This window comes from Rhinoraja longicauda, chromosome 6 (assembly GCF_053455715.1).
Source record: "Rhinoraja longicauda isolate Sanriku21f chromosome 6, sRhiLon1.1, whole genome shotgun sequence".
Classification (NCBI taxonomy): Eukaryota; Metazoa; Chordata; class Chondrichthyes; order Rajiformes; family Arhynchobatidae; genus Rhinoraja; species Rhinoraja longicauda.
In genome coordinates this window covers 5,867,544-5,893,434 of record NC_135958.1, presented here as the reverse complement: position 1 = coordinate 5,893,434, position 25,891 = coordinate 5,867,544, and the positions used below count along the sequence as shown (strand labels likewise).

Genomic DNA, 25,891 nt, shown 5'->3' with positions numbered 1-25,891 from the left:
ACTGCAGCCACTTCTATTCAGATCCAAGAATGAAGGCTATCAACTCCAGAGGACTTGTCAGTCTTTAGTTCCAGTAGTTTCTCTAATACTTTCTTTCAGTGATAATTATTTTCAGTTTCTTCCTTTTGCCCCTTGTTTAACTGTTGTTATTGGAATGCTTTTAGGATCTACTACCTAAGATGGGCAAAAATACTTTATGTGTAGGAAGGAACTGCAGATGCTGGTTTGCACACACCGAAGATAGAGACAAAGTACTGGAGTAACTCAGCGGGATAGGCAGCAACCCTGGAGAGAAGGAATGGGTGACGTTTCGGGTCGAGATACTTTGTTCAGATACTTATACTCGGAAGAACATGCTTTTAGAATCTTCTACCAAAGAAATGTCTAAGGTATTTGTGTTGGAACAAAGTTTGAATGCTGGCCAAATCCATCCTTGTGTGCCGCTTTGGGAGGATTCTTTTGTGGCATAAGTGTAGTGTTTCAGTATTTTCTGGTTAAGTGATTCAAAAGAGTTAAAGGAAGTCGAGACCATGTTTCAAAGACATCTTATAATGGAATGTTTGGAATTAAAAAAATGATTTGATGTAATTCTGTGCAGTAGATATGTACAAGTGGCTTGCAAACCTGTGATAGACACAAAATGCTGGAGTAACTCAGCGGGATAGGCAGCATCTCTGGAGAGAAGGAATGGGTGACGTTGTGGGTCGAGACATGGAAGATTGGGGACTATCAAATGCACATTGACAGCGTTTGCAAAGAGGACTTCCCTTTTGTGACATCTGGCATCTCCCACTTCCACTGGCACTAACTAGACCTGTTGTTATTATATCTTCTCTCCGTTTTAATGAGCATCTCCACCGGCCCTTCTTGTCCGAGGGTCACCAACTTGGAGTGGTGAAGAAGTTTGCGTTTGCTTAAAGTCCTTAGAGCGAAACTGTCTGGAACTATACTGCTGGCAGGGTCATCCATAGTGGACAGGTCGAGAGGGGAGGTTCCCGATGAAGCCTGGCCTAAGACGAAGGCCTCAACAGTGAAACTGGTGGAGCGCCCGAATGGCCGAGAAGGCGGGAGAAGGCTGCAGCAGGGAGAGACTCTCAACCATACTGGAGTCCATGGCGTTGGACCCGGATCTGTCTGTCTGTAGCGTGTGGTGGCTGCTTGTGCGTCAATCTCCCCACATGAAAAGATGTCATGCACAGTCATCCATTTGGAGGTGCATACAACATGCACAATCCTATAAAGTCTGTGGCTCCAGGATCGGCCTCTTCAGCCATCAAAGGCCTACACAGAGGATCCACCAGGAGGACTTGATACTTGACTTTGAGAGCGATCGCTGATGAGTTGCACCTTGAAAAGCAGGCGGTGAGCTCGAGAGTAGTCACTGTAGTCTCCACAGTGGACTGTGGAAGGTGAAACTAGAATTAGGCCATTCGGCCCATCAAGTCTATGCCGCCATTCAATCATGGCTGATCTCTGTCTCCTAATCCCATTTCCTGCCTTCTCCCCCTAACCCATGACACCCGTTCTAATCAGTAATATATCCACTGACGGCCTCCACAGCCCTCTGTGGCAATGAGTTCCACAGATTAACTACCCCTGACTAAAGAAGTTCCTCCTCACCTCCTTTCTAAAAGAGCGCCCTTTAATTCTGAGGCTGTGACCTCTGGTCCTAGATTCTCCCACCAGTGGAAACATCCTTTCCACATCCACTCTATCTACGCCTTTCATTATTCTGTAAGTTTCAATGAGGACCCCCTCAACCTTCTACACTCCAGAGAGTAGATGCCTAGTGCTGTCAAACGCTCATCATCTGCTAACCCACTCAATCCTGGAATCATTCTTGTAAACCTCCTCTGGACCCTCTCCAGAAGCAGTACATCCCTCCTCATATATGAAGGCCCAAATTTGCTCACAGTAATCCAAATGCGGCCTGACCAGCGCTTTATAGAGCTTCGGCATTACATCTCTGTTTTTGTATTCCAGTCCTCTTGATATAAATGCTAGCATTGAATTTGCCTTCCTTAGTACCGATTTGACTTGCACATTAACTTTTTGGGAGGTCTGCACCAGCACTCCCAAGTCCCTTTGCACCTCTGGTATCTGGATTCTCTCTCCATTTAGAAAATAATCTCTGCCTTTATTTTTATTACCAAAATGCATGACTCCGCACTTTGCTACACTGAATTTCATCTGCCACGTCTCTCCTAACCTGTCCAAATCCTTCTGCAGAGTCCTTACTTCCTCTACACTGCCTTCCCCTCCATCTATCTTAGCATCATCTGCAAACTTGGCCACAAAGCCTTCATTCCCTTTAACCAAATTTAGTTGTAACGAAGTAATATTGGTGCAAACTAAGCCCCATCATGAAAGTGTGGTCATGTTGGAGGCAACCACTGACTGGGACAACATGACCAAATTTTGTTCCATTACGCTTAAAAATAAGAAAGAATGATTTTTACAGATTCCTGACCTCAAATAGGAGTCATAGGCACAAGTGTGTACTTTGATGAGCAATGTCAAGTCAATTCTTTGGAGTAGCACATAAATAAAAAAAATCTATTATTGTACATGAACTCCATTAATTATCAATTTTAATTTACATAATACTGAATAAAACACTACAGCGATTATATTTCTAGGCCATTTTCTTGCACCATTCACGAGGTTATATCTCAACAAATGTATGATTTTTAAGATTTCCATCTTTGTCAATGATGATGGAAGGACAGAAAAGTGAAACAGGCAGAACTCCAGTTGCTAACCTCTGTGGTCTACCTTGATGCAATGAATACTAATTGAAAGCCTCACTAACAGATGCTGTCACATCATGAGAAAGGAAGGAAACTTACATATAATGCAGCTTATTTTTGTTTCAGGGCAATTTAAAACATTTGTCACTGGGGTGGATGTAGATTCCTTTGCAGGTGGATTATTATCGACCTGAGCCACCGAATGCAACTTATTCTGATAGTTGTAGTGCACTTGCTTAGTGGTAGCAGAGCTGTGCAGCAGTTAGTGTTGCTGCTTTTTAGTTTCAGGGACCTGGGTTCGATTATGACGTAGGATGCTTTCTGCGTGGAGTTTTCAAGTTCCTGTGAGTCTTATGAATATCCTCCAAATGCTCTTGTTTCATCCTTATACTTTACAAAATGTTTTAGTTCAGTTTAATTTAGAGATACAGAGTAGAAACAGGCCCTTTGGCCCACCCGAGTCCGTGCCGGCCAGCCATCCACGCACATTCTTTTTGTGCACAACCCGCAGGCATTGCCACTTTCATTTCACTGCACATCGAGTATGTGTATGTGACAAATAAATTTGACTTGACTTGACTTGATTAACACTATCCGACATACACTCGGGACAATTTACAATTTTACTAAGCCAATTAACCTAAAACCCGTATGTCTTTGGAGTGTAGGAGGAAATCGGAACTCCTGAAAAAAAAGCCACGCAGGTCATGGGGAGAACGTACAAACTCCTTTCCAGGCAGCACCCATGGTCAGGATCGAACCTGAGTCTCTGGTGCTGTAAGGCAGCAACTCTACCACTGTGCCGGCAGGTTAATTGGTGACTGTGAGTTGCCTCTCCCTGTAATAAGTGGCGAAAGAATAAAAGGGGATGCGCTGAGCATGTGAGAGGGATAAGGCTGCCAGGCTACAGGGAAATAAGAGGAATTGGATGGATGTGAGTTGGACCGACATGGACTAAATGGGCCAAACTATCTCCTGTGCTATTGTAAGTATACATGACAAACAACCCCAGCTCAATTATTATTTCTTCTAATGTGAAAGTTTAGTTTTCTTTTACCACTTAGAGTATAAATATATTCAGGAGAAAGCTTCAGATTGTTACTTACTGTGATTCCCTGAGAAGCTAAAAAGGATTAGCATGCTACACCAGTTTTTACCAGTACAAGGTAATTTAAAAGTACTTCCAGATAGTGTACAGAAGTTCTGACTATTGCTATACAAGTCCTTACATCCTGAAGAAACTGTAGCGACACAACTGCCATTAATACTTACCTCTCAAGGTTTGACTCGAGTCCCTGAAGCACTGTCCCGAGGAACTGTCGCCTCTGCTGGTTATTTTCTTTATCCACATGGATCACTGTCAAGAATTGACGGCCCACGTTATTTGATGCAAACTGACATCAACAATTTTACATTCCATTTAGAAAAGCACATAAAAGCAGGCCTCCATTTCTTCCCCTTTCCATGTTTACCCTGCTAGAGATAGCAAGCTGAAAGGTATAGTAGTATTAAATCTAAGATCATGTGATCACATGTCACATTGGTGGCAGTTTTATATGCGTCCTGTCAGAAAATGATACAGGCAATGTTTGACTGTGCCACATAACTGTCACTTGCTGTTAATGGCACTGACAGTGTCAATTGGAAAAGCCGGCACCACTTATTGCCATATATTGAAGGGATTTACTGCATGTTCTTTCACCCATGGAGTTGGTGATAATGATGGTATATGGCAGTGCAGTTGTCCTTCCTGACATTGCGAGTAATTTAATCCTCTACATCTGCCACAACTTTACTCCGGCAGAGGTGTAGCATAACGCACTAAGTAAAACTTACAGCATGGCATTTTGTCAGAACTAGAAACAATTCAGTTCTTTAATACTGAGCCGCACTGTCACAAACCTACGCTGGTTTTTATTTATTTTCTAATTTCTTCCTACAATAATGTGAGAGGCTATATTCAAGTTTGAGTTCAAAACAAGCAGATTAAAATATTACTTTGTGAAGAACATCACATAGTCTCGCCTCCTCCCCACACCTCCACCTTTCAGTCTGAGGAAGGGTTCCAACCTGAAACGTCACCTATTCCTTTTCTCCAGAGCCGCTGCCAGACCCGCTGAGTTACTCCAGCATTTTGAGTCTATCTTCAGTATAAACTAGCATCTGCAGTTCCCAACCCGGGTCCCGACCCAAAACGTCACCCATCCTTTTTCTCCAGAGATGCTGCCTGACCTGCTGACTTACTCCAGCATTTTTTTTGTCTATCTTTGGTATAAATCGCCATCTGCAGTTCCTTCCTGCACATCCCCGAGTCAGAATTTAATTTCCATCACAATTAAAAAAACTGTAGATGCTGGAAATCTGAAATTAAAATATAGAATGTTTGAAGTATTTAGCATGTCAAGCAGCATTAATGGTGAGAGCAACAGAGACAACATTTTGGATCACAGATCCTGCATTGGCTTAATTAGGAAAGGGAAAATAGATTATGAGGGAAAACTGGCAAGGAACATAAAAACAGACTGCAAAAGCTTTTATAGATATGTCAAGAGAAAAAGATTAGTTAAGGCAAATGTAGGTCCCTTGCAGTCGGAAACAGGTGAATTGATCATAGGGAACAAGGAGATGGCAGACCAATTGAACAAATACTTTGGTTCTGTCTTCACTAAGGAAGACATAAACCGTCTGCCGGAAATAGCGGGCCACCGGGGGTCTAATGAGATGGAGGAACTGAGGGAAATCCAGGTTAGTCGGGAAGTGGTGTTAGGTAAATTAAACGGATTAAAGGCAGATAAATCCCCAGGGCCAGATAGGCTGCATCCCAGAGTGCTTAAGGAAGTAGCCTCAGAAATAGTGGATGCATTAGTGATAATTTTTCAAAACTCTTTAGATTCTGGAGTAGTTCCTGAGGACTGGAGGGTAGCTAATGTAACCCCACTTTTTAAAAAGGGAGGGAGAGAGAAAACGGGGAATTATAGACCAGTTAGCCTAACATCGGTAGTGGGGGAAATGCTAGAGTCAGTTATTAAAGATGTGATAGCATTACATTTGGAAAGTGGTGCAATCATCGGACAAAGTCAGCATGGATTTACCAAAGGCAAATCATGTCTGACGAATCTTATAGAATTTTTCGAGGATGTAACTAGTAGAGTGGATAAGGGAGAACCAGTCGATGTGTTATATCTGGCCTTGGTGTACAAACTTAAAGCACACGGTATTGAGGGTTCAGTGTAGAGGGGGATAGAAAATTGGTTGGCGGACAGGAAGCAAAGAGTAGGAATAAACGGGTCCTTTTCGGAATGGCAGGCAGTCAAGTCAAGTCAATTTATTTGTATAGCACATTTAAAAACAACCCACGTTGACCAAAGTGCTGCACATCTGACTAGGAAAAAAAAGAAACATACAGTGGCAGGCAGCCAAACACAACGGCGCGGCCATCTTGAACAAAATGTTAATTCAATCACCCACAGTCCAACAACAAAAGCATTAAATAAGCATCAAAATTACACCCCCAAAAAACAGTCCAACAATAAAAGCACTAAACAGGCACCCAAATTACCCAACCCCAAAAACCCCCAAAAAGGCAGTGACTAGTGGGGTACCGCAAGGCTCAGTGCTGGGACCCCATTTATTTACAGTGTATATTAATGATTTGGACGAGGGAATTGAATGCAACATCTCTAAGTTTGCGGATGACACGAAGCTGGGTGGCAGTGTTAGCTGCGAGGAGGATGCTAGGAGGCTGCAGAGTGACTTGGATAGATTAGGCGAGTGTGCAAATGCATGGCAGATGCAATATAATGTGGATAAATGTGAGGTTATCCACTTTGGCGGCAAGAACAGGAAAGCAGAGTATTACCTGAATGGTGACCGATTGGGAGAAGGGGAGATGCAACGTGACCTGGGTGTCATGGTGCACCAGTCATTGAAAGCAAGCATGCAGGTGCAGCAGACAGTGAAGAAAGCGAATGGTATGTTGGCATTCATAGCAAGAGGATTTGAGTTTAGGAGCAGGGAGGTTCTGCTGCAGTTGTACAGGGCCTTGGTGAGACCGCACCTGGACTATTGTGTGCAGTTTTGGTCTCCTAACCTGAGGAAAGACGTTCTTGCCTTAGAGGGAGTACAGAGAAGGTTCACCAGATTGATCCCTGGGATGGCGGGACTTACATATGAGGAAAGACTGGATAAACTGGGCTTGTACTCGCTGGAATTTAGAAGACTGAGGGGGGATCTTATAGAAACATATAAAATTCTTAAGGGGTTGGAGAGGCTAGATGCGGGAAGATTGTTCCCGATGTTGGGGGAGTCCAGAACCAGGGGTCACAGCTTAAGGATAAGGGGGAAGTCTTTTAGGACCGAGATGAGAAAACATTTCTTCACACAGAGAGTGGTGAGTATGTGGAATTCTCTGCCACAGAAGGTAGTTGAGGCCAGTTCATTGGCTATATTTAAGAGGGAGTTAGATGTGGCCCTTTTTGCTAAAGGGATCAGGGGGTATGGAGAGAAGGCAGGTACAGGCTACTGAGCTGAATGATCAGCCATGATCATATTGAATGGCGGTGCAGGCTCGAAGGGCCGAATGGCCTACTCCTGCACCTATTTTCTATGTTTCTATGTTTCTATTGGAATTGGGAAATGGAGAAAACTGCATGTTCAGTTGCAGGGAGAGGGATGGAAACAAAGTGAATATCTGTGACAGAATGCAGATGAAAGTTGTCAAGGTAGCAATTCAAAGGACGCACATTTTGAACAGTGGATATGCAGGGAATGGAGTGATGTGAACCGCGTGCGGTCTGAGATTAGTTTAACCTTTCATCATGTTCGGCACCTACGCTGTTCATACTGTACTAGTTCTAGTTGGGGAACAGAAAAAAAAAAATTTGAAGCAGAGATTTGCAAACTCAGTGGGGAGGAAACAGAAAGCGATGGTTACCTAACATCGATAAATTTAATATTAAGCTTGGAGGGCATCAAAGTTTAAATGGAAAATTAGTTTAGTTCCTCCAGCTTACGTAGGCATTTTTGCAGTGATGTCGGAAGCCAAAAACAGAGAAGTCATAACAGGTGTGAGAAGGAAAATTAGAGTGAGAGGTGGCCGAATATTCAGGGCTGCACTTCAGGAATGGCACCATTGATGAAATTCACCACAGTGGGATAACCTAGAACTAGTACGGGTGATCGATAGTCATCGTGGGCCGATGGGCCTGCATCTTTAAAACTAGAATTAAAACCACATCACCTGTTTCTATGCTGTTCCCATGTGTGCACTTCCCCCACATCATGTGAACTTCATAATCCTGCACCCCTTGCCTTCGCTGTCACTACTGGAACTTTTTTTTTCACACAGAGTGGTGAATCTGTGGTATTCTCTGCCACAGAAGGTAGTTGAGGCCAGTTCATTGGCTATATTTAAGAGGGAGTTAGATGTGGCCCTTGTGGCTAAAGGGATCAGGGGGTATGGAGAGAAGGCAGGTACGGGATACTGAGTTGGATGATCAGCCATGATCATATTGAATGGCGGTGCAGGCTCGAAGGGCCAAATGGCCTACTCCTGCACCTATTTTCTATGTTTCTATGTTTCTATGTTGCCGATCTCAGGAGGATCTCTGCTGCCTCATAGTTGCTGTCTCTGGGATTCCCCAGCTCCTGCCATGACCCATTTTCTGCTGCTGCAATCACTTCCAGGACCCTTTGCCACTGCTGCTGCCTCTGGAATCTTGCTCACTTGCTGGGACCTTGCTCTTTTTTGCCGCTGTGCCTGGATCCTACACCCACTGCCGACGTCGCTGATCACCATGTTGTAAATCTACCTTTCGTACCTCAGCAAAGCTCTTTGCACATACCTATATAATACAGAATGCTCTGCAATCTCAGGAACTGTACCTTCATAGAATTAAAAATGAGCGGCATGTCAATAAATCAGAGAAAGCAAACTAATTGAAGTTACCTAATGAAATTAAAAATATCTGAATATAGTCATAACAGAGATTATCCCTATTCATTATTCAGCAAGTTTAATTCTTGGCATATTTCCAGCTGTGTGCACACTGTATCATGATTTGAATGAGCAAAATATGCCATTTAAAAGCTTCTTTCAAGCTTTATCATTGCAACATTATTTAGAACATTCACCCCTTGAGGTGGAAAAATAATTGTGATTTAATCCTTCAAAATAATAATAATTTATGAAACTACCCTCTCATTAAAAAATATGTACGTTTTAGTATACTTATTGGCAATATATATTCCAATATTTAAAAAACTATTATTTGTTTGCATTCATATTGTGAACTATTAAAAATTATGATCAATAATTGGACCTTTATTGGATTTAAATGATTTTCAATACTGTTAAGCATTATTTATTCACTATCAAACATAATAAATGATGATTATTTGTTTTACTGATTTTGTTGTTGAAATAATATTGAAACAGTTCTTAGAAACTGCTTAATAGTTCATTGATCTTTTTAAAGAGATTCATAGACATCCTCACAACAAAGAATGGTCACGAACCAAAACGTCACCCATTCCTTTTTTCCAGAGATGCTGTCTGACACACTGAGTTACTCCAGCTTTTTATGTCAAAAGGCCCTATAGCAAATGTTTTTTTGAAAATAGTATGGAATCTGAGATTTGCATTAAACATAAAGTGCTGGAGTAATTCAGCGGGCCAGGCGGCATCTCTGGTGGACATGGATAGGCGATGTTTCAGGTTGGGACCCTTCTTCAGGCGAGCAGCATCAATCTGAAGAAGGGTCCTGACCCAAAACAACGCCTATCAATGTCCTCCAGAGATAATGCCTGAACTACTGAGTTACTCCAGCACTTTGTGTTTTGCTCAAGATCCCAGCATCTGCATTTCCTCGTTCCTCCATTTCCATTAATTTGATGATTCCATACATAATTTATTTATTAATTCTATCTGCATTGGAGTTATTTAACTGTTCCCTGCAACGTCCCATTACAGGGTGTTTGAAATTACTTAGTAATAAGATGCCTCAGAAAGAAGAGAACAATTTAGCAGAATTAACAACCACCAACACAATTGTGAACAGTTAACTCCAGTGCTGCAGTTGTTTATAAGAAAATAACTGCAGATGCTGGTACAAATCGATTTATTCACAAAATGCTGGAGTAACTCAGCAGGTCAGGCAGCATCTCGGGAGAGAAGGAATGGGTGACGTTTCGGGTCGAGACCCTTCTTCAGACTGATGTCGGGGGTGGGACAAAGGAAGGATATAGGTGGAGACAGGAAGATAGAGGGAGATCTGGGAAGGAGGAGGGGAAGGGAGGGACAGAGGAGCTATCTGAAGTTGGAGAAGTCGACGTTCATACCACCGGGCCGCAAACTGCCCAGGCGAAATATGAGGTGCAGTTGTTTATGACTGACAACTGGTAATTTTGTTGGCTTCATTTTGTTAAATATAATGTAATGCATTAATGCAGATTTTGTTTTCTAGCAGACAGCTAAATGAAACATTTTTCATTAGTTAGGAATCTGGCCCTATTATTAACAAATGGCAATCCTTGGAGGAAACATGTTCAGTTAGCCTGTTTAACTTATTTTAGCTTTACTTTTGTCTTTACCATTGCTGTGATTAAAACTGATCCATTGTCCACTGTTTGGCTTTGGAAGAGATAATGGAGTCTCCTCAGCTGGCAAGTTGTAGAATCTGAATTCAACAAACAGTCGTTGAATAGTTTCATCGTTTAGGATTGGACTGTCTTGGCTTAAAGTCAGAGATACAATCTCAATTCGGATCTTTTCTGATGGCTGTAGGGATAAAAAAAATAAAACAAAATAAGAGACAAAATAGGTTACAAAGTTATTGCAATTTCAATGAATAGGTGTCTCATCCTGTAAAATGACTTGAGGCATTTTAGTGAGAAGTTAATTTTCCACTTACTTGCCTTTAGGACCCTTGAAAAGTACATTAAACCATGAATCTTTTTACTTTTATTATGTATTTTCAGGTACTTTTACCACAAACCAAAATCTGAATATTTCAAGAAATCTGTTTTATTATTCAGCAGATTCATGGAAATTTTACAAAGATGACAAGAAAATTACGCACCATTCTGTCTCTGCTAATACAGGTACAAGGCTTCATCTGGCAATATTACGAGGATTAACAGGGCATGATGAAATATTTAGTGGATTTTTTTTCCTCTAAACCTAATAAGTCAAATGTCTGCCAGGTGTCATTAAAGTAATGGCCTTTGAATTGAATAAGCTTTTCATATTCAAATTGGAAAAGAAAAAAAAAGGAGATGGAAGCAATGAAAGGTTTTGCAAACACCCAAATAATCCCGAGCTCAACTACTGAGAATGACAATGGTGTTATGTTTTATTTTAATAATGTATTTACACAGAGTAATCCATTTAGCCACTAGGGTATACTGACATGGGAATTCATTGGCAAGAAAAATAAGAACAAATATAAAAAGAAATTGTATGCATTGTATAGAAAATTGTAAAGCCATTGTGGTATCTTTCATGTGTTATGATGTCGTGAAACAAAAGCAACAAGTGAACTTCAATGAGATGTGAATAGATAATCCATTTAATGAAGATGGTGAAGAAAATAAATAATGCAATAATAATAATAATAAATAAATAATGAAAACTTTTTTGACCACTGCCACAGAAATCAAACATGTACTTGAAAACAAAGGTATGGCCTTGTCCAAACGATGAACCTCGAATAACGAGCACTTCCTCAAGGCTGCATTTTTTAGATCTGAGGTTCTGCATTCAGTTCTTACTGTGGACCTAAAGAGGGGTCCTAACCTGAAACTTTGTCTGCCTGTTTCCCCCCACAGATGCTGCTGAGTTCCTCCAGCAGTTTTTCTTTTTTTTTATGCTTGTAAATCGCATTACTTTCAAATGAACATACGTATGCATAAAAGGACCCAAAGTGCTGGAGTAACTCAGTAGGTCAAGCAGCATCTCTGGAGAATGTGGATACAGGCATGTTTTGGAACCAACATTTTATTTGGGGGGGGGGGGGGGGGGAGATTGGGGGGGGATGGGGGAGTGAGAGAGGAGGGGAAGAAAGGCAGGACAAAGCATTTACACAGAAGGACCTTTGTGCACATGTGCAGAGATCCCTGAAGGCAACATCACACCTAGATACTTAGCTGAGTAGGTGATACTTGGAAACAAGAGCAAGGAGGCTATGCTGCAACTGAATAAAACTACTCATGAGTATTTACGATGTACTTAGATAAGCACATGAGGCGCAGAAAGATAGAGGCCAAGTGTAGTAAAATGGGCTTAGTATGGGTAGGTATGTGATGGCCAGCATGGATGAAGTTTCTATGCCTTGTTTCTCTGCTGTCTGACTCTATGTCAAATCAGTTACATTTATTAAGAAGGGTCTGAAAAAGGGCCTCGACCCGAAACGTCACCCATTCCTTCTCTCCCGAGATGCTGCCTGACCTGCTGAGTTACTCCAGCATTTTGTGAATAAATACCTTCGATTTGTACCAGCATCTGCAGTTATTTTCTTACACTACATTTATTAAAATGTCAATTTCAAAAGCAATAAAATGTAACTAGAGATATATTGAGTGGACTAAAAGTGGACTAAACCATTAAGTCAGCTTCTTTAACATCATTGACTTTCTGTTTTTATTCCCCTCTTTTCACCAGCTTAGGAATTATTCTTAACATTGTTCTAATCGCCAGAACATATCAATTTTATTTCTTCAGGTTTTATTTCTCTTTTCTTTCTTTTTATCTATATCCCTCTTCTTTCTTAGACATCGCCCAACACTTTCTGTCCTTCTAGATGTATTTAATTTCTAGTTTTCTTCCCATTTCTTCAATTCATTTCCAATGCAAAATTAGCTTAGTCATAGAAGACACAAGTCAGTGGTGGAGAGCTGCCTCTCAGACTGGAGTTCTGTGATCAGTGGGTGTCCTGCAAGGATCACTGTTGGAACCTCAGTTGTTTGTGAAATGAGTTGGATTAAAATGTAGATAGTCTGATTGGTAAGATGGCAAGTGGCAGGCAAATCAGTGGAGTTGCGGATGGTGGGGAAGGTTGTCAAAGGATACACATCACTTGTAAATATGACTGGAGAAATGGCAGATAGTTTAATTAAGGCAAGTATAGTATACAATAAACGTCGGGACCCCTTAGGAGTATCAAAGTAGAAAGGGATTTTGGGATGCAAGTTTGGCGGGAGGTGCCTAGAATGTGCTGCCAGGGGACGTGGTAGAAGCAGATACTATAACAAGCCAGCCCTATGACTTCTCAAACTCCATTGGTATCCAAGAATCAAAACTTGGCACATCTGTATAGCCAATTTACCTTAAAAAGCAATAACCAGCAAATTGTTAAGTCATTACTTGTGTCTGAATTGGGGATGGGGTTGGTACTGGGTTGGGATGGAGTTAGCTGGTGGGGTGAGGGGAGGAGTTGTAGGTGGCATTTTATCTGTTGCCAAACACTGAGTTCTCCTGCGTGCTTGACAGATGTTGTTATCTGGATTGTTGAATTCCAATTTAGCAGTGCTGGCATTGAATTCAGATTGACAACATAAAGTATTCTATATAAATTCAGATGTGTGCAAGTGACATACACTATACCAATTTGATGATCAGACAAGCTGCATTATAAATTCCATACATGCATGATCAGGAAACGTAATACAAGCACGATCGGGAAACGTAATACAAAAATTGCTGGAAATCTGAAATGAAAACAGAAACTGATAGAGATACTCAGCAGGTTAGACAGCGTCTGTGGAGAGAGGAACAGGATTAATATTGAAAGGTCATAACCGTTAAACATCAAATCCGTTTCTCTCTCCACAAATGTTCCCTGGTCTGTTACCTATCACCAGCATTTTGTGCTTTGATTACTTGATCACAAATTATGTTGCAAATCATCTCATGTTGTAGCAAGCCAAGTTCTCCAATTTTGTGGCTTTTGTTGTCGGCATTCTGCACATCAAAGTTTTATTATGTGGCTGATCAAAACAACATGGGCCGTTCCCTCTGATTCTTCTTTTTGCATGAAAACCAGCGAATTGAATGTACACACAATTCTTAAAAGCACACTGATGCTTTAAATAAAAGAGGTCAATTTACAATGTAAGACTTGACTGTTTCAACTTTTAGAAATAGAAACAAAAGTCAAAAAGTTGTGCCATGGCAAAGCATTTGATTTCCCTATTTCACATACTCTGGCAAAACTTTACTAGCCTCCTAGAACAGTTAGACAGCCGAAAAAGTGCTTGACTCTAAAACATCTGGAATGAGCAGTCTGAAAAGACGGTGGAAACAGATTTGATAAAAACTTTTAAAAGTGGATTGAATGAATACTTGAAAAGGAAAAATTTGCAGCGCTTTGGCAAAGAACAGAGTTGGATTAATTGGAAGTTTTTTTTGGAGAGTTGAACGGTTTCATTTTGATTCTATGATTTTGATTTTCATTCCATGATTCTGTGAAGAGTCAGAACTGTGCTAATTTCCATTGGTAAGGATATATCATTGTTAAAGGCATACGTATAACATTTCAAATAAGAATGTTTTTCCATTTGAACATCTGAAAGTAGAGGATTATAATCAGAAGTAATACTAGCATTTCAAGTCTTTATGCATTTTTAGAACCTGAAGTAATCAAACAACAAAAGCTAATTCCATCAGTGTTCGTTCACCAATGATAATGATTACCAAGTCAATTCACTGTTGCCAGCAGATCTTTGATCAACACTATAAATACATGATACTATCTGCAGGCAACAATTTATACATTATATCAGCTTTACCCACATATATAAACAATAAAGTTGCATGCATCAGGCAAATTATTGTCATACTGCACAAAATGAGGAGGTTGCAAATTTAACCTTCCAGAAACTAAAACCAACTGAGATCCAAATTTCTTTCTGGTACCAATCAGATAAAAAGAATAAAACCATGATTGCAGATTTGCAAAATCAAGGGAATATAATTTTTGACGCACAATTTTGTGAATTATAATGTCAACGTTTTTTTTTAAACCCAAACTGCTGTTCCCTAAAATTTGGCCCCTAGCTTTCAATAAATTCAGGAAGAAATATATGGACTTACTGAAAGCAAAGGAGCACACATTGCAATCTATCAAATATTCCTGTTTAATTTAAAACAATACCGACAGTCATATTGTGTAATTCTGGTAATATGAAAACATGTTGATAATTACTTACATCAAATATGCCATTAGATTCATATAAAGCACCAAGATCTTTATTTGACTGCTTTCCAAGCAAGAAATCAACAATGAGCTACAAAGTAATGACCTATCATGAAGGCAGAATAATTTGATTTGAAGCAATTTTAATAACCTGTTCAGTCAAAATGAGTTTAAATAAGAAGCCAATGTAATGTCCAAGACAGGTAGGATATCCGCAGTGGAACTGCTTTGCAAGATTTAGTCCCACAACAGAATTTTTTTTTAAGTAATGATGCAGGATTATTACAGAGATTATATTAATCTTAATAAAGACGAGTTCACTGCTAAACCAAATCAGTAAAAATGATATAGGACATTTCTACTTGGTTTGCTGCCATATTAAAGTTATTACGAGGTCAAATTAAAAAATGGACTTTTAAGTTTTCATTAATATGTTTGTAAAAATGGAGTAGTCACAAAAGTTGGTTAGTCACAAAAGTTTAAACGTAATCAGCTCTTGTTATTGATTTTCAAAATGTAATCTCTTTTGCAATTTTTATGTTAATTATTAATAGATATTTCATAACTTTTCTATCTTAATGTCTCTCTGCACCATTCACAGGCCAAGACCTTCTGTAGGAAATCTATCAATAAGATTCTTCAGTGTTTAATCAAATTGCCTGTTACATATAAATACCAAACGTCACGGCAAAGATAATAAAATACAACAATAGATGCGTAGGAAGGAACTGCAGATGCTGGTGTTTACCTTGAAGAATGCTGGAGTAACTCAGCGGGACAGGCAGCATCTTTGGAGAGAAGAAATGGGTGACGTTTCGGGTCGACTCCCTTCTTCAGTCATCTTCCCCCAGGTAACAATTGTCTATTCTCCATTTTCCTTGAACTTCATCCCCTTTGATTTCTCGTTTTCACACCTTACCTTCTTTATCTCTGTCTCCCTCTCCCCTGACTCTGTCTCTGTCTAAAGAAGGGTCTCGACACGAAACGCCACCCATTCCTTCTACTCAGAGATGCTGCCTGTCCCGCTGAGTTACTCCAGCATTTTGTGTCTATCTTAAATACAATAATAGATACTTTCTCTGATCCCTCTTACTTGGACTCTCTTTTGGATACTATCCCTGATTGATGGGATAAATGATTGACCTATTTTCAGGTATTTTAGAAGCTGATGTGCAATATAAAGTAACGCACAACATTGAGAAAACATTAACATGGTTCTGGGACTCCCGTTTTTGCAAATAGGCTTTGGATTTATAAACTCAAAAAGGGGCAAAATCATACCTCTAGGTAATCCAGAGTAGTAAATCACTCAATCGTGTGGAGTCTATCCAATTTTAATTTAATTGATTGCATTTGGGTAGTTTGTTCATTTCAATGAATCAATGACAGCTACAGTTCAGATAGTAGATAGTTGAGGGTACATTGCTTACTCTTTCATCACTTCCAAGGCAGGAGATTAATTTGGTAAATGCCAAATTTACCTAAAAGTGATGCATATAAAACTGTATTGACCAAAGTCATCTCATAACCAACAGGTTAAGATCGAAGGAGATACAAGCAACTGGGACTCTATTCCCTGGAGTGCAGGAGGATGAGGGTGATCTTATAGAGGTATATAAAGTCATGAGAGGAATAGATCGGGTAAACACACAGAGTCTCTTGTCCAGAGAAGGGGAATCGAGAACCAGAGGATGTAGGTTTAAAGTGAGGGGGGAAAGATTTAACAGGAATCTGATGGGTAACTTTTTTACACAAAGGTTGGTGTGTGTACGGAACGAGCTGCTGGAGGAAGTAGCTGAGGCAGGCACTATTGCAACGTTTAAGAAACATTTAGACAGGTACATGGATAGGATAGATTTACAGGGATATGGGACAAACACAGGCAAGTGGTACATGTTGGGAAAGTTGGGCCGAAAGGCCTGTTTCCATGATGTCTGGCTCTGTGACTATCTAGCAAATACTTAGATGTGCAAATAAAGAACCACAGCCTACCTGGCTACTGATCTAATGCTAGAATGTGGGATTAGGCTGGGTAGTTCTTCCCTATTTGGCCTGAACATGATGGGCTGAATGGTCTCCTTTCATGCCTTGAATTTCTGCCTTGAATATGAATAAAATTTATTGTTCCACAAATCAAGAAACCCTGGCCACTGAAAGGCTATCGACTTATAATCTTCACATTAATCTTAGGCTTTGGACATGATATTTTCCTTGGTTATAAAGTAACTTTACAACCAGCAGTATTTTATCACCGTCTATTAGATTTAATCAGGTTTCACGATCTAACATTTAGCTGCTGTAAAAGGAGCTTCCTTAATCTAAGATCTGCTCAGGTGCAAACACTGTACACATGAAACACCTTTGAACCGTTTAATTTCAAAATCTTGAGTTTTCCTGTTGTGTGAAATTAGTCTTGAGCATTGCATCTTCTAATTTAATTAAATCAAATGTAATAAAGGACTTTGCTGTTGCAAATAGAAATATTCAACTTGAGCTGAGTTTTCCTTAAAAGTATGTCTTGTAGGGAGTATGATGGATGGCTGATGCTTCAAAATATGTCTAATACTTTACAGTATAAGGCTGTCAATGTTGTAAATGAATAGTATATGCCTTTAATTTATTATGTCTATCTATCTCCAGTTTCTGAAAGTAATTATGAGCATCTAATGTAATACAGTGCACAATGTGACTGATATCCATCATTTGGTCTACTTAAGGCACAAATCACATAAACTGCCCTCACAGATCTGAACAGCAACGAGTGGTAATAAATTGTGAAAAGTTATATCCATGATGCTAAATAAATATGACAACAATTAAAATTTCAGAGAAAGTGATTTTCGTTCAAGTAAATGTTTGCTGTTCTGCGTAATTTTATGCAGCATATCCAATTTCTTACTATACATCATCTTTTGTCAAAATGTATTTCAATTGTGCTTCAACTGCTGGTCTTTACCATTAAATTAACTCGCAAAATGAAGTTTCTTATCTATCAGAAACACTTAAGTTACTGAACTTGCTTCATTTTCTTCATTCACTGGTGTTATGTTACACACCAACATTAACATTACTGATATTTTTGTTTTCCATCCCATTTGTTACTTTTTGCTTGAGTTATTCACTTTATTATTTCACAAAACATGAAAGCTACCACATTGCTGAAACAAAAAAATCACCTAATTATCCGGGTCTTCCACCCACAACTGGTCAAATTCCAGTCCCACAATATGTGCTTACTTTTTATGATTTTTATTTCAGATAATAATGTTCATCAAGAAGAACAGGACGTTATGGTCTGGCAGTCACACTGTGAAAAGGCCAAGTCAAGTCCAATCTCATTAAACCTACAAAGTCCTCCGACACCACATTCTATGTGAGCGCTCAATGCTCGGTAATCTGAGCAAGATTGGGTTCTGCCACAAGCCTTTACGTGGAGTTGTGGTGACAGGTACTGAGCCAGTCAGCCAGAGTGGTTCTCGAAGTTCTGCAGTTGACATCGCCACGTGGAAGTTCAAGACCACGGTGGCACAACAACGCAACTGGTAGAGCTGCTGCCTCACTGCACCAGAGAACCTCAGACTATCCTTGATCAGACTTTGCTGGCTTTACCTTGCACTAAACGTTATTCCCTTATCATGTATCCATAAATGTAAATGGCTCGATTGTAATCATGTATTGTCTTTCTGCTGGCTGGAGAGCACACAACAAAAGCTTTTCACTGTACCTCGGTACACGTGACAATAAAATAAACTGAATTGAACCCGATTTCGGTCTTGACCTTGGGAGCTATGTGTGTGGAGTTTGCACACTCTCCCCGTGATCATGTGGGTTTTCTCCTGGAGCTCGGTTTCTTCCCACATCCCAAAGGCGTCCAGGGTTGTAGGTTAATTACCCTCTGTAAATTTCCCCTAATGTGTAGAGAAAATGGGATAACATAGAACTAGTGTGAGTGGGTGATTGATGCCTGGAGTGGACTAAGTGGGCCAAAAGGCCTGTTTCCATGCTGTATCTCTAAATTCAGAATTCTAAGACCTCTGAGGTTTCAATGGATGATACATTACAATCAATATTACAACCAATGATAAAGCTGGCTAATAAAAATGCTGAAAACAATTTGCAGTGTGGGTAGCATTTAATTATTGTTCAGAAATTGTCTTTCCATCATGTTTGCTTCTTTCCATCCATCATTAAAAATGATAAGACCCATGTTCAAATTAAATACTGTAATCCAAAATATGGCAAGGGCCACAATTTTAAGAGTATATATTATACACTTTGGCGATTGCGCCTTGCTTGGCCAAACAAACCAAGCAGTGATACAAGAGCAAAATATTGCAGGTGCTGGAAATTTACAATAAAACAGTAAATTGTTGAAAACAGTCAGAAAATCAGGTTGCATCTAAGTTACCGTTTCAGATTGATGACTATTTATCACAAGCAATATCTGGTTAACATGCAGCATCAATCAAAACAGTGGATCAACGATTGTCTGTTGGCCAATCTCTGCACAACCATCTTGTAATCATACCAAGACTAGCTGGATTAGACGACAATTTGAGTTGATAAAGAATTTGCAAACGGTCTTTCATTCCTTTGATTTCTATTACACTGTTCTTTTACTGAGTTTACATAAGGTAAACGTTAGCTTCTGCAGCAAATAATGCAGGTTTTCCCTTTCATTTAATTTCATCGTTGGGTCTTTAATTTTCTGATATTGTTATCTGTATTATTTATTTACAAATAATCCGATCTTGAAAGTTCTCAAAAATCCCCGAGTTCTTTTCATGACCTTTTGTACCTTTATCTATCCACAGACTTGGCACAAAATAAAACTTTTTAAAGCATAATTTTAAGTTATACGAATAACTAGGATATTTACTCATGGCATCAATACCCATTTTTCTTGCTGACTCCTTTGGGTTATTTGCTTACATTAATTAGCATCACACCCCAGCTCTAGCTCTCCTTCTAACATGACAAAATCTTTGCCAATTGGCCTTCCTTGTTTGGCTCTTGAAATTTGCCAACATTTTTATTGGTTTGATGGGGAATGGCCGAGGGGAGCTGACTGTCGAAAGTACTGCAAGCCAAAGCTGTCATATTGCTGTACGGACCATTCAGCTTATCCGAAACGAAGGCACAAAATTGCATCCGAAACAGCAGTGCAAATCTCTGCACTTTTTGGAGTGCAAACAGAATCTGCAAGGCACTGACAATGCCAGAACAAATTTGAATCGGACTTCAACTACTATACTTTCTTCAAACTTCCTTCACGGAATGTTTGCCACACTTGGTTAGGTTGTCTGAGAAATTTTTTTAAAGGTGAAAAGAAAGAGGTTTCTGTGTGTCCTTTGTGCAACAATACAAGCACGATTCATTTGGAAATAACATTTAATTTAATTAAGAATCATCTTGGAAAACAAAATTGAAAACTTGAAAAACTCAGCAAGTTTGTTTGGGGGCCATTAACAGTTACAATTTATAGCTCAACACATCAAAGATCACTTGCTTGAAATATTAACTGCATTCCTGTTTATTGAGGCTACATAATCAGCTGAGAATATCCAGCTCTTTTGTAAACTACAGACTTTTTAAACCAGTATTTTGCTTTTGTATAAATCCTATGACACATGTAGGAGCAAAACAAAAGATAATATTTTTGCAGCATTTATTCAAAAGTGTAAGAAATCATATGTGAAGTATTTTAATGTTATGCGTTTAGATCATGCTTAGTTTCAGCGGCATTGATTACTTCCTTAGTCCAGACATCTAAGTTTAATTGGAGTTGATACAAACATGTACATCAACATCAATATCATAGATTTTGGTGTAACGTGCCACCACCTTTGCCATACATTACTATTTCTACAACTTCGATGATAGTGAACTGAGTTTGTGCTATCACTCTGGTTTAATTTGCAGATGGATAATCAAATTAGCTAACTTCAATCATCACAGACTATATTGATGTGATGGTGTGAATTAAGAAATAAACAATGCCAACTCTGATAGATTTATTTAACACAATAGAACGTGCAGTCCCCTTATAGACTTAAAATCTTGCTCCATGCAGCAATTTGATTACAAAAGTTAAATTGACCTTTTCCCTTCTCTTTTTTAAAAGCTGATTTTTGCTTTGTCTAATTTTTCAAACTGGTTATTGACTTAGAACATTGTTCACTGGTAAGGTTTGGTGATCTATTGTGGCTGAATTTAAAAGATTAAAATTTCTCAAGAGAAATTAGTCCTAAAAACCTCATTAAGGCACTGTATATTTAATGTTTTCTGTTCTGTTTAGTATATTCTGTTTTCGCCTTTAACCTCATTACATGATTACGTTAGGCTCCTAAAGATAATTCATCCAATCTTCAACATGTATCTAATTTCACATTTTGCCTTCAATTTGAGGGAGCCTTAAACTTAGGTTAGGTCTTCTGACTAGATTCCAAGAGTGGAATTTCAGAGTGGAAACTTTCATAACCTATACTCCCTAACAAATTTTATTCACTGCATCAAACTTTCCAAGTTGTTATCCCAGTTATCATGTGAAAGAAAATTAATAGATAAACAGATGCAATGTAAGTAGTAACAGCATTGAAAATAATCCAGGGTTAATTTTCAGATTTACCTGAGTGGAGATGGACAATAATTTACAAGTATTTCTTCTACCTTTTGAGAGCAAACTTAAACCAACAACATTACTTTGGCATGAATAATAAACGTGTTTAAAACTGGCAAAAAAATTGATAAAGGATGATCACTGAAGTTATTATAACAGAAAACTGTTTGATACATTGTGAATGAGGAATAACACGCATTAATATACTCCCAAAATGCAGACTTCATGAATTTTGGAATCTATGCTTCCAATAAACGTTTTTCCCACTAAATATTACAAAATCATTAATATATTGTTCGTTATTTCAATTTGAAAATGTGGTGATCAGGCATAAGGTTAGACAGCTTTTAAGAACTGCCAACAGTATTCATATGTCTGTTGTATATCTATTTCTGGGTGCTGCACAGAGCTTTTAATCAATGTATTATAGATCAAATTCATAATCTTAACTTCTGATTATTCAAATACATTAAATATTCATAGATAACAGTCCACATTTTTACATTTTCTTGACTTTCTTCTCCATTAATTATTCTGCCTGGAAGCTTTTCAGAGGAAAAGCAGCCATCAGCTTGACTGAACTTGACAAGCTGGCACGGCCCAATTACACTGCTGCTCAAAAGAGCTTTGATGTAGTGGAAACGAAAAGAGATAGGGGCAAATTGTACAGCACATTATGTTAATGACTTGATTTAATACAAGCACTAAACTTTATGTAGACTGTTAAGGAAGATGCTAACACTAATTACGCCACTTTGGTGAGGAAAGGAGGGGACAAGCATTTCATTCTGACAAAGTGCAGCTCATAAATGTTGTAAATGAAATGAAGTAATCTGTGTTTAATTATACATCACAGGCAGTAAAACTAGACAGGATCTATAGTGAAGCATGGTCCAGAAAACCTGTTGGATTTCTTTTTGATCAAAACATCTAAGGAATAATTCTGAAGTGTGATATGCCGGTGGTATAATATTGTAATTGGCACAGCACTTTAATTACAACACTTAACATGAACATAGTTGTATTTAAAATTCAATCAGTATGCATTGCAAATTACCATATAATTGTGGATTAGCTGAGTTACTATGCAATTAGAAGATCTACTGGGTTCTACACCTTAAGCATTCCTGGAAGTGTATATTTTCATTATCTTGCAGTCAACAGGAGAACATAGTTTTTAATCCTATAATTACACTTACTATCTGCCAGGATTTTGTCTTGCCCACTCTTACTTTCCTAAGTTTACAAACTAGTCCATTGAAGGTGCAGTCACCCTAATTATATAAATGCTGTATTTCCACTTTAAATAGTAAATCTGAATACATTTCAAACTCAAAATTAAAAAGAATTACCACTCAAGGCGTAAATTTAAGCTTTGGAATTTTCTATTTTGCTACTAGCAGACTGAGTGTCAACAATTGGGACGTTTATCCAATTCCTTTTCAAGTTAAAATGCTTTGCAGGTATAGTGACATGCTATTGATTTTTCTTTGCTATAGAGTTAGTAAATTATTCATTTCCGAATGTCATAAATTCACATATTTTAATGTAAAATTTTGAATCTAAATATTATATGAATTCTTCCAGTTAAAAAGATATCTGTGCCATTATTTGAAATTAGTGATGGGATCTCTTTTCGATCTGTAGACAGCGAAACACCTACGGACAATTGCTTAATGTAGCTGGACACATAATGAGATGTTAGACGTACTTTACTTAAGGACTGGACAGGGATTGAAAGCCAATCAGGAATGGTTATTGACCAGAGTAGCTGGTAATACTACTTAATGCTGGAAATGCAAGATCAGATAAGAGAAAAGAACATCATTGAAAAATCATGGTTCAAATGACCTTCTGCACTTAGCCTTGATAAATGAATCGATCAGTTTTCAATAAAGGCAGCGTAAGGTACTGAGATATGTTCTGTAACTGATAGCTCAATAAGCCATTAATGTATACAGAGAGCATTAGAGGTCAATTTCAACAAGACCTTTTCATTGATATTGAGTTCCTGCAGCTGAATATTTCTTTTTTGCCATCAGCCTGTATCATATTTGACTGACAAAAGCAGAACCCTACCCACATTAAATCAATTTTCAGTGGAAAAAAACAAAGTAGGAAGTTGTTCACTTTACAAAATAAAAATCTTTTCAGCAACTTTGACCCTACTTTCTTTGCAAGATGCAAACACGTACGTTACTATACTTTCAAAGTAAGGCTAGAGTCAGGCTAGGAAGCAGCACCAGAATATGAACTAAAAAAAAAATCAAATTTTGCTGACAGCTATGTGGGAACCAGCAGTCATCAATCATTGTGTTACTATTAATCCAAACCCGCAATGCTGTACTCAGATCTATGAAGCTGAGAAATGTCATTGCAAATCCACAGGATTACACAGCAACTGTTGGAGGAGGTAGAATAATTTTAAATTTGAAGACAGGCTAATGTTAACATGAATGAGAATATCAACAACTTGCTACCAAAAAAAAGCTTTCTGTGCATCTTTACACTGGATCAAAACGTATGATGTCGTTAGCATTGCATTTTAATGCCGCTATATTTCCTTCCTCTTGTCATTTTACGTCCTACCTTACTCACTTGCTTCCCTTGATCAGCCATAAAGATTTTCAAGAAACAATCCATTGCTGTTAAATGATCCGTTCAATATATCTCATTCAAACAATATATTGCCTTGCATTAGAATTGTTTTCTATAGTTCACTGGATGAAATGAATAGACCAACCTGCTTTATACAACCTGGTTTCAAGCCTGCGACAATACAATCATCACTGTCCGTTATTGATTCCTCACCATCGTAAACAACTAGGAGAAATAGAAAACCACTGTTGAAAACAATTACACTGATGGTCATTCAGAGATTTATAGGAGGAACAGATGTTTACAGAATAGTGATAAGACGATTGTTTAATAGTAAGTGAGCAATCACATAACATCATAAAAAGTTATTTCTAATACAATTGGCATGGTTTTCAAACTACAAAGAATAAGCAAAACAGTTACATAAATGATGGGTATCTATCTCAGTAAATCACGTAAGATTTATAAATGGCTTTTAGGCCTGTATATCTGCAAAAATGTCTATTAAATCCAACAGCTTTATCAGATACGTTTTTTTTCTAGCATTGACAGATTGGAACATTCGAGCACATAATAAGGAATATATGAAACATATATTACAGTTAAGAGCAGTTGACTGAAACAGTGAAATAATAAAATCAGTATACCACAGGTCCACTACCGACTTTCTGCCAACTGGTGGTCTAGCACCTCCTTAGATTTGGACAAAATTACGAGAGCACACTGGAAATCTGCACAGGGTAAGTCCCGCTGAAAATGTGGCACCTAGGGCAGTGAGGCAGCTGATCTCAAGCTCATCGGGACTTCTGCGCCTTTTGGTGGGTCGATTTTGTTCCCTGCGGCCGGGGCTCTGGAACTCCGGCCCAGCCGGAGCTGGTGGATCCGTTCCCATAGCTGACTTCCAAGGCCGACTTTGCGGGCCCCTTGGCGGCCTTCGAGGTCCATTCCGGTACTATTGGGCTCCTCCCCGAGACCATGACCTCTGTTAGTCTGGGAAAACTGATAATCCAGAAAGGCTCTGGAACCAAGAGTGCCGGAAAATTGGTGGTGGAACCTTATTTATAAAAAACAGTGTTTACACAAAATTTTATCTATTCCCATTCAAGGAGTGCAATAGTTTGTCAATTCAAGGGGCCAAAAGAAAATCAACCTAATTTACATATATGCTTTATAATATTCCATCCATTAGGATGGGACCCTCTACTAAAGAAAATTATTTGATGCATAACTGAATAAAAACCAAAGCATTGGCATTTCTGCACAATTCTTTGATATGTGTGGGCAAGTTCAGCAACTGATGTTATTCAGGTGGAAAGATTACAGAGAAGATTTTACAAGGCTGTTGCCAGGACTAGAGGGCCTCAGCTATAGGGAGAGGTTGAGCAGGCAAGGACTTTATTCAAGAGGCTGAGGGGTGATCTTATGGAGGTGTATAAGATCATTAGTGGAATAGATATGGTGAATGCAAAGTCATCATACCCAGAGAAGGGGAATCAAGAACCAGAAGACATAGGTTTAAGGTGAAAGCGGAAAGAGTTAATAGGAACTTGAGGAGCAACTATTTCACACAGAGGCTGTGTAGGTATAAGCAATGAGCTGCCAGAAGAGGCAATTCAGGAAAGTACTATAAAGACATTTCAAAGACTTTTGGACAGGTACATGGATAGGAAAGGTTTAGGGGGATATAGGCCAAACACGGGCAGGTGGAACTAGTCTACATGGGGTTTCTTGGT

The 25,891-nt window shown here is 38.9% G+C and overlaps 1 protein-coding gene across 2 annotated transcripts in view; it reads right to left on the bottom strand.

Annotated features, from left to right (window-relative positions):
- rpgrip1l (RPGRIP1 like) overlaps positions 1-25,891 on the bottom strand; it is a 107,092-nt gene that overhangs the window by 7,118 nt on the left and 74,083 nt on the right. For both annotated transcript variants that reach the window (XM_078400379.1, XM_078400380.1), the window contains 3 exons: positions 24,304-24,383; positions 10,341-10,527; positions 4,023-4,107 (listed from right to left, as the gene is read on the bottom strand). In XM_078400379.1, the coding sequence (XP_078256505.1) occupies positions 4,023-4,107; positions 10,341-10,527; positions 24,304-24,383 (352 nt within the window). The remainder of the gene's footprint in view (positions 1-4,022; positions 4,108-10,340; positions 10,528-24,303; positions 24,384-25,891) is intronic.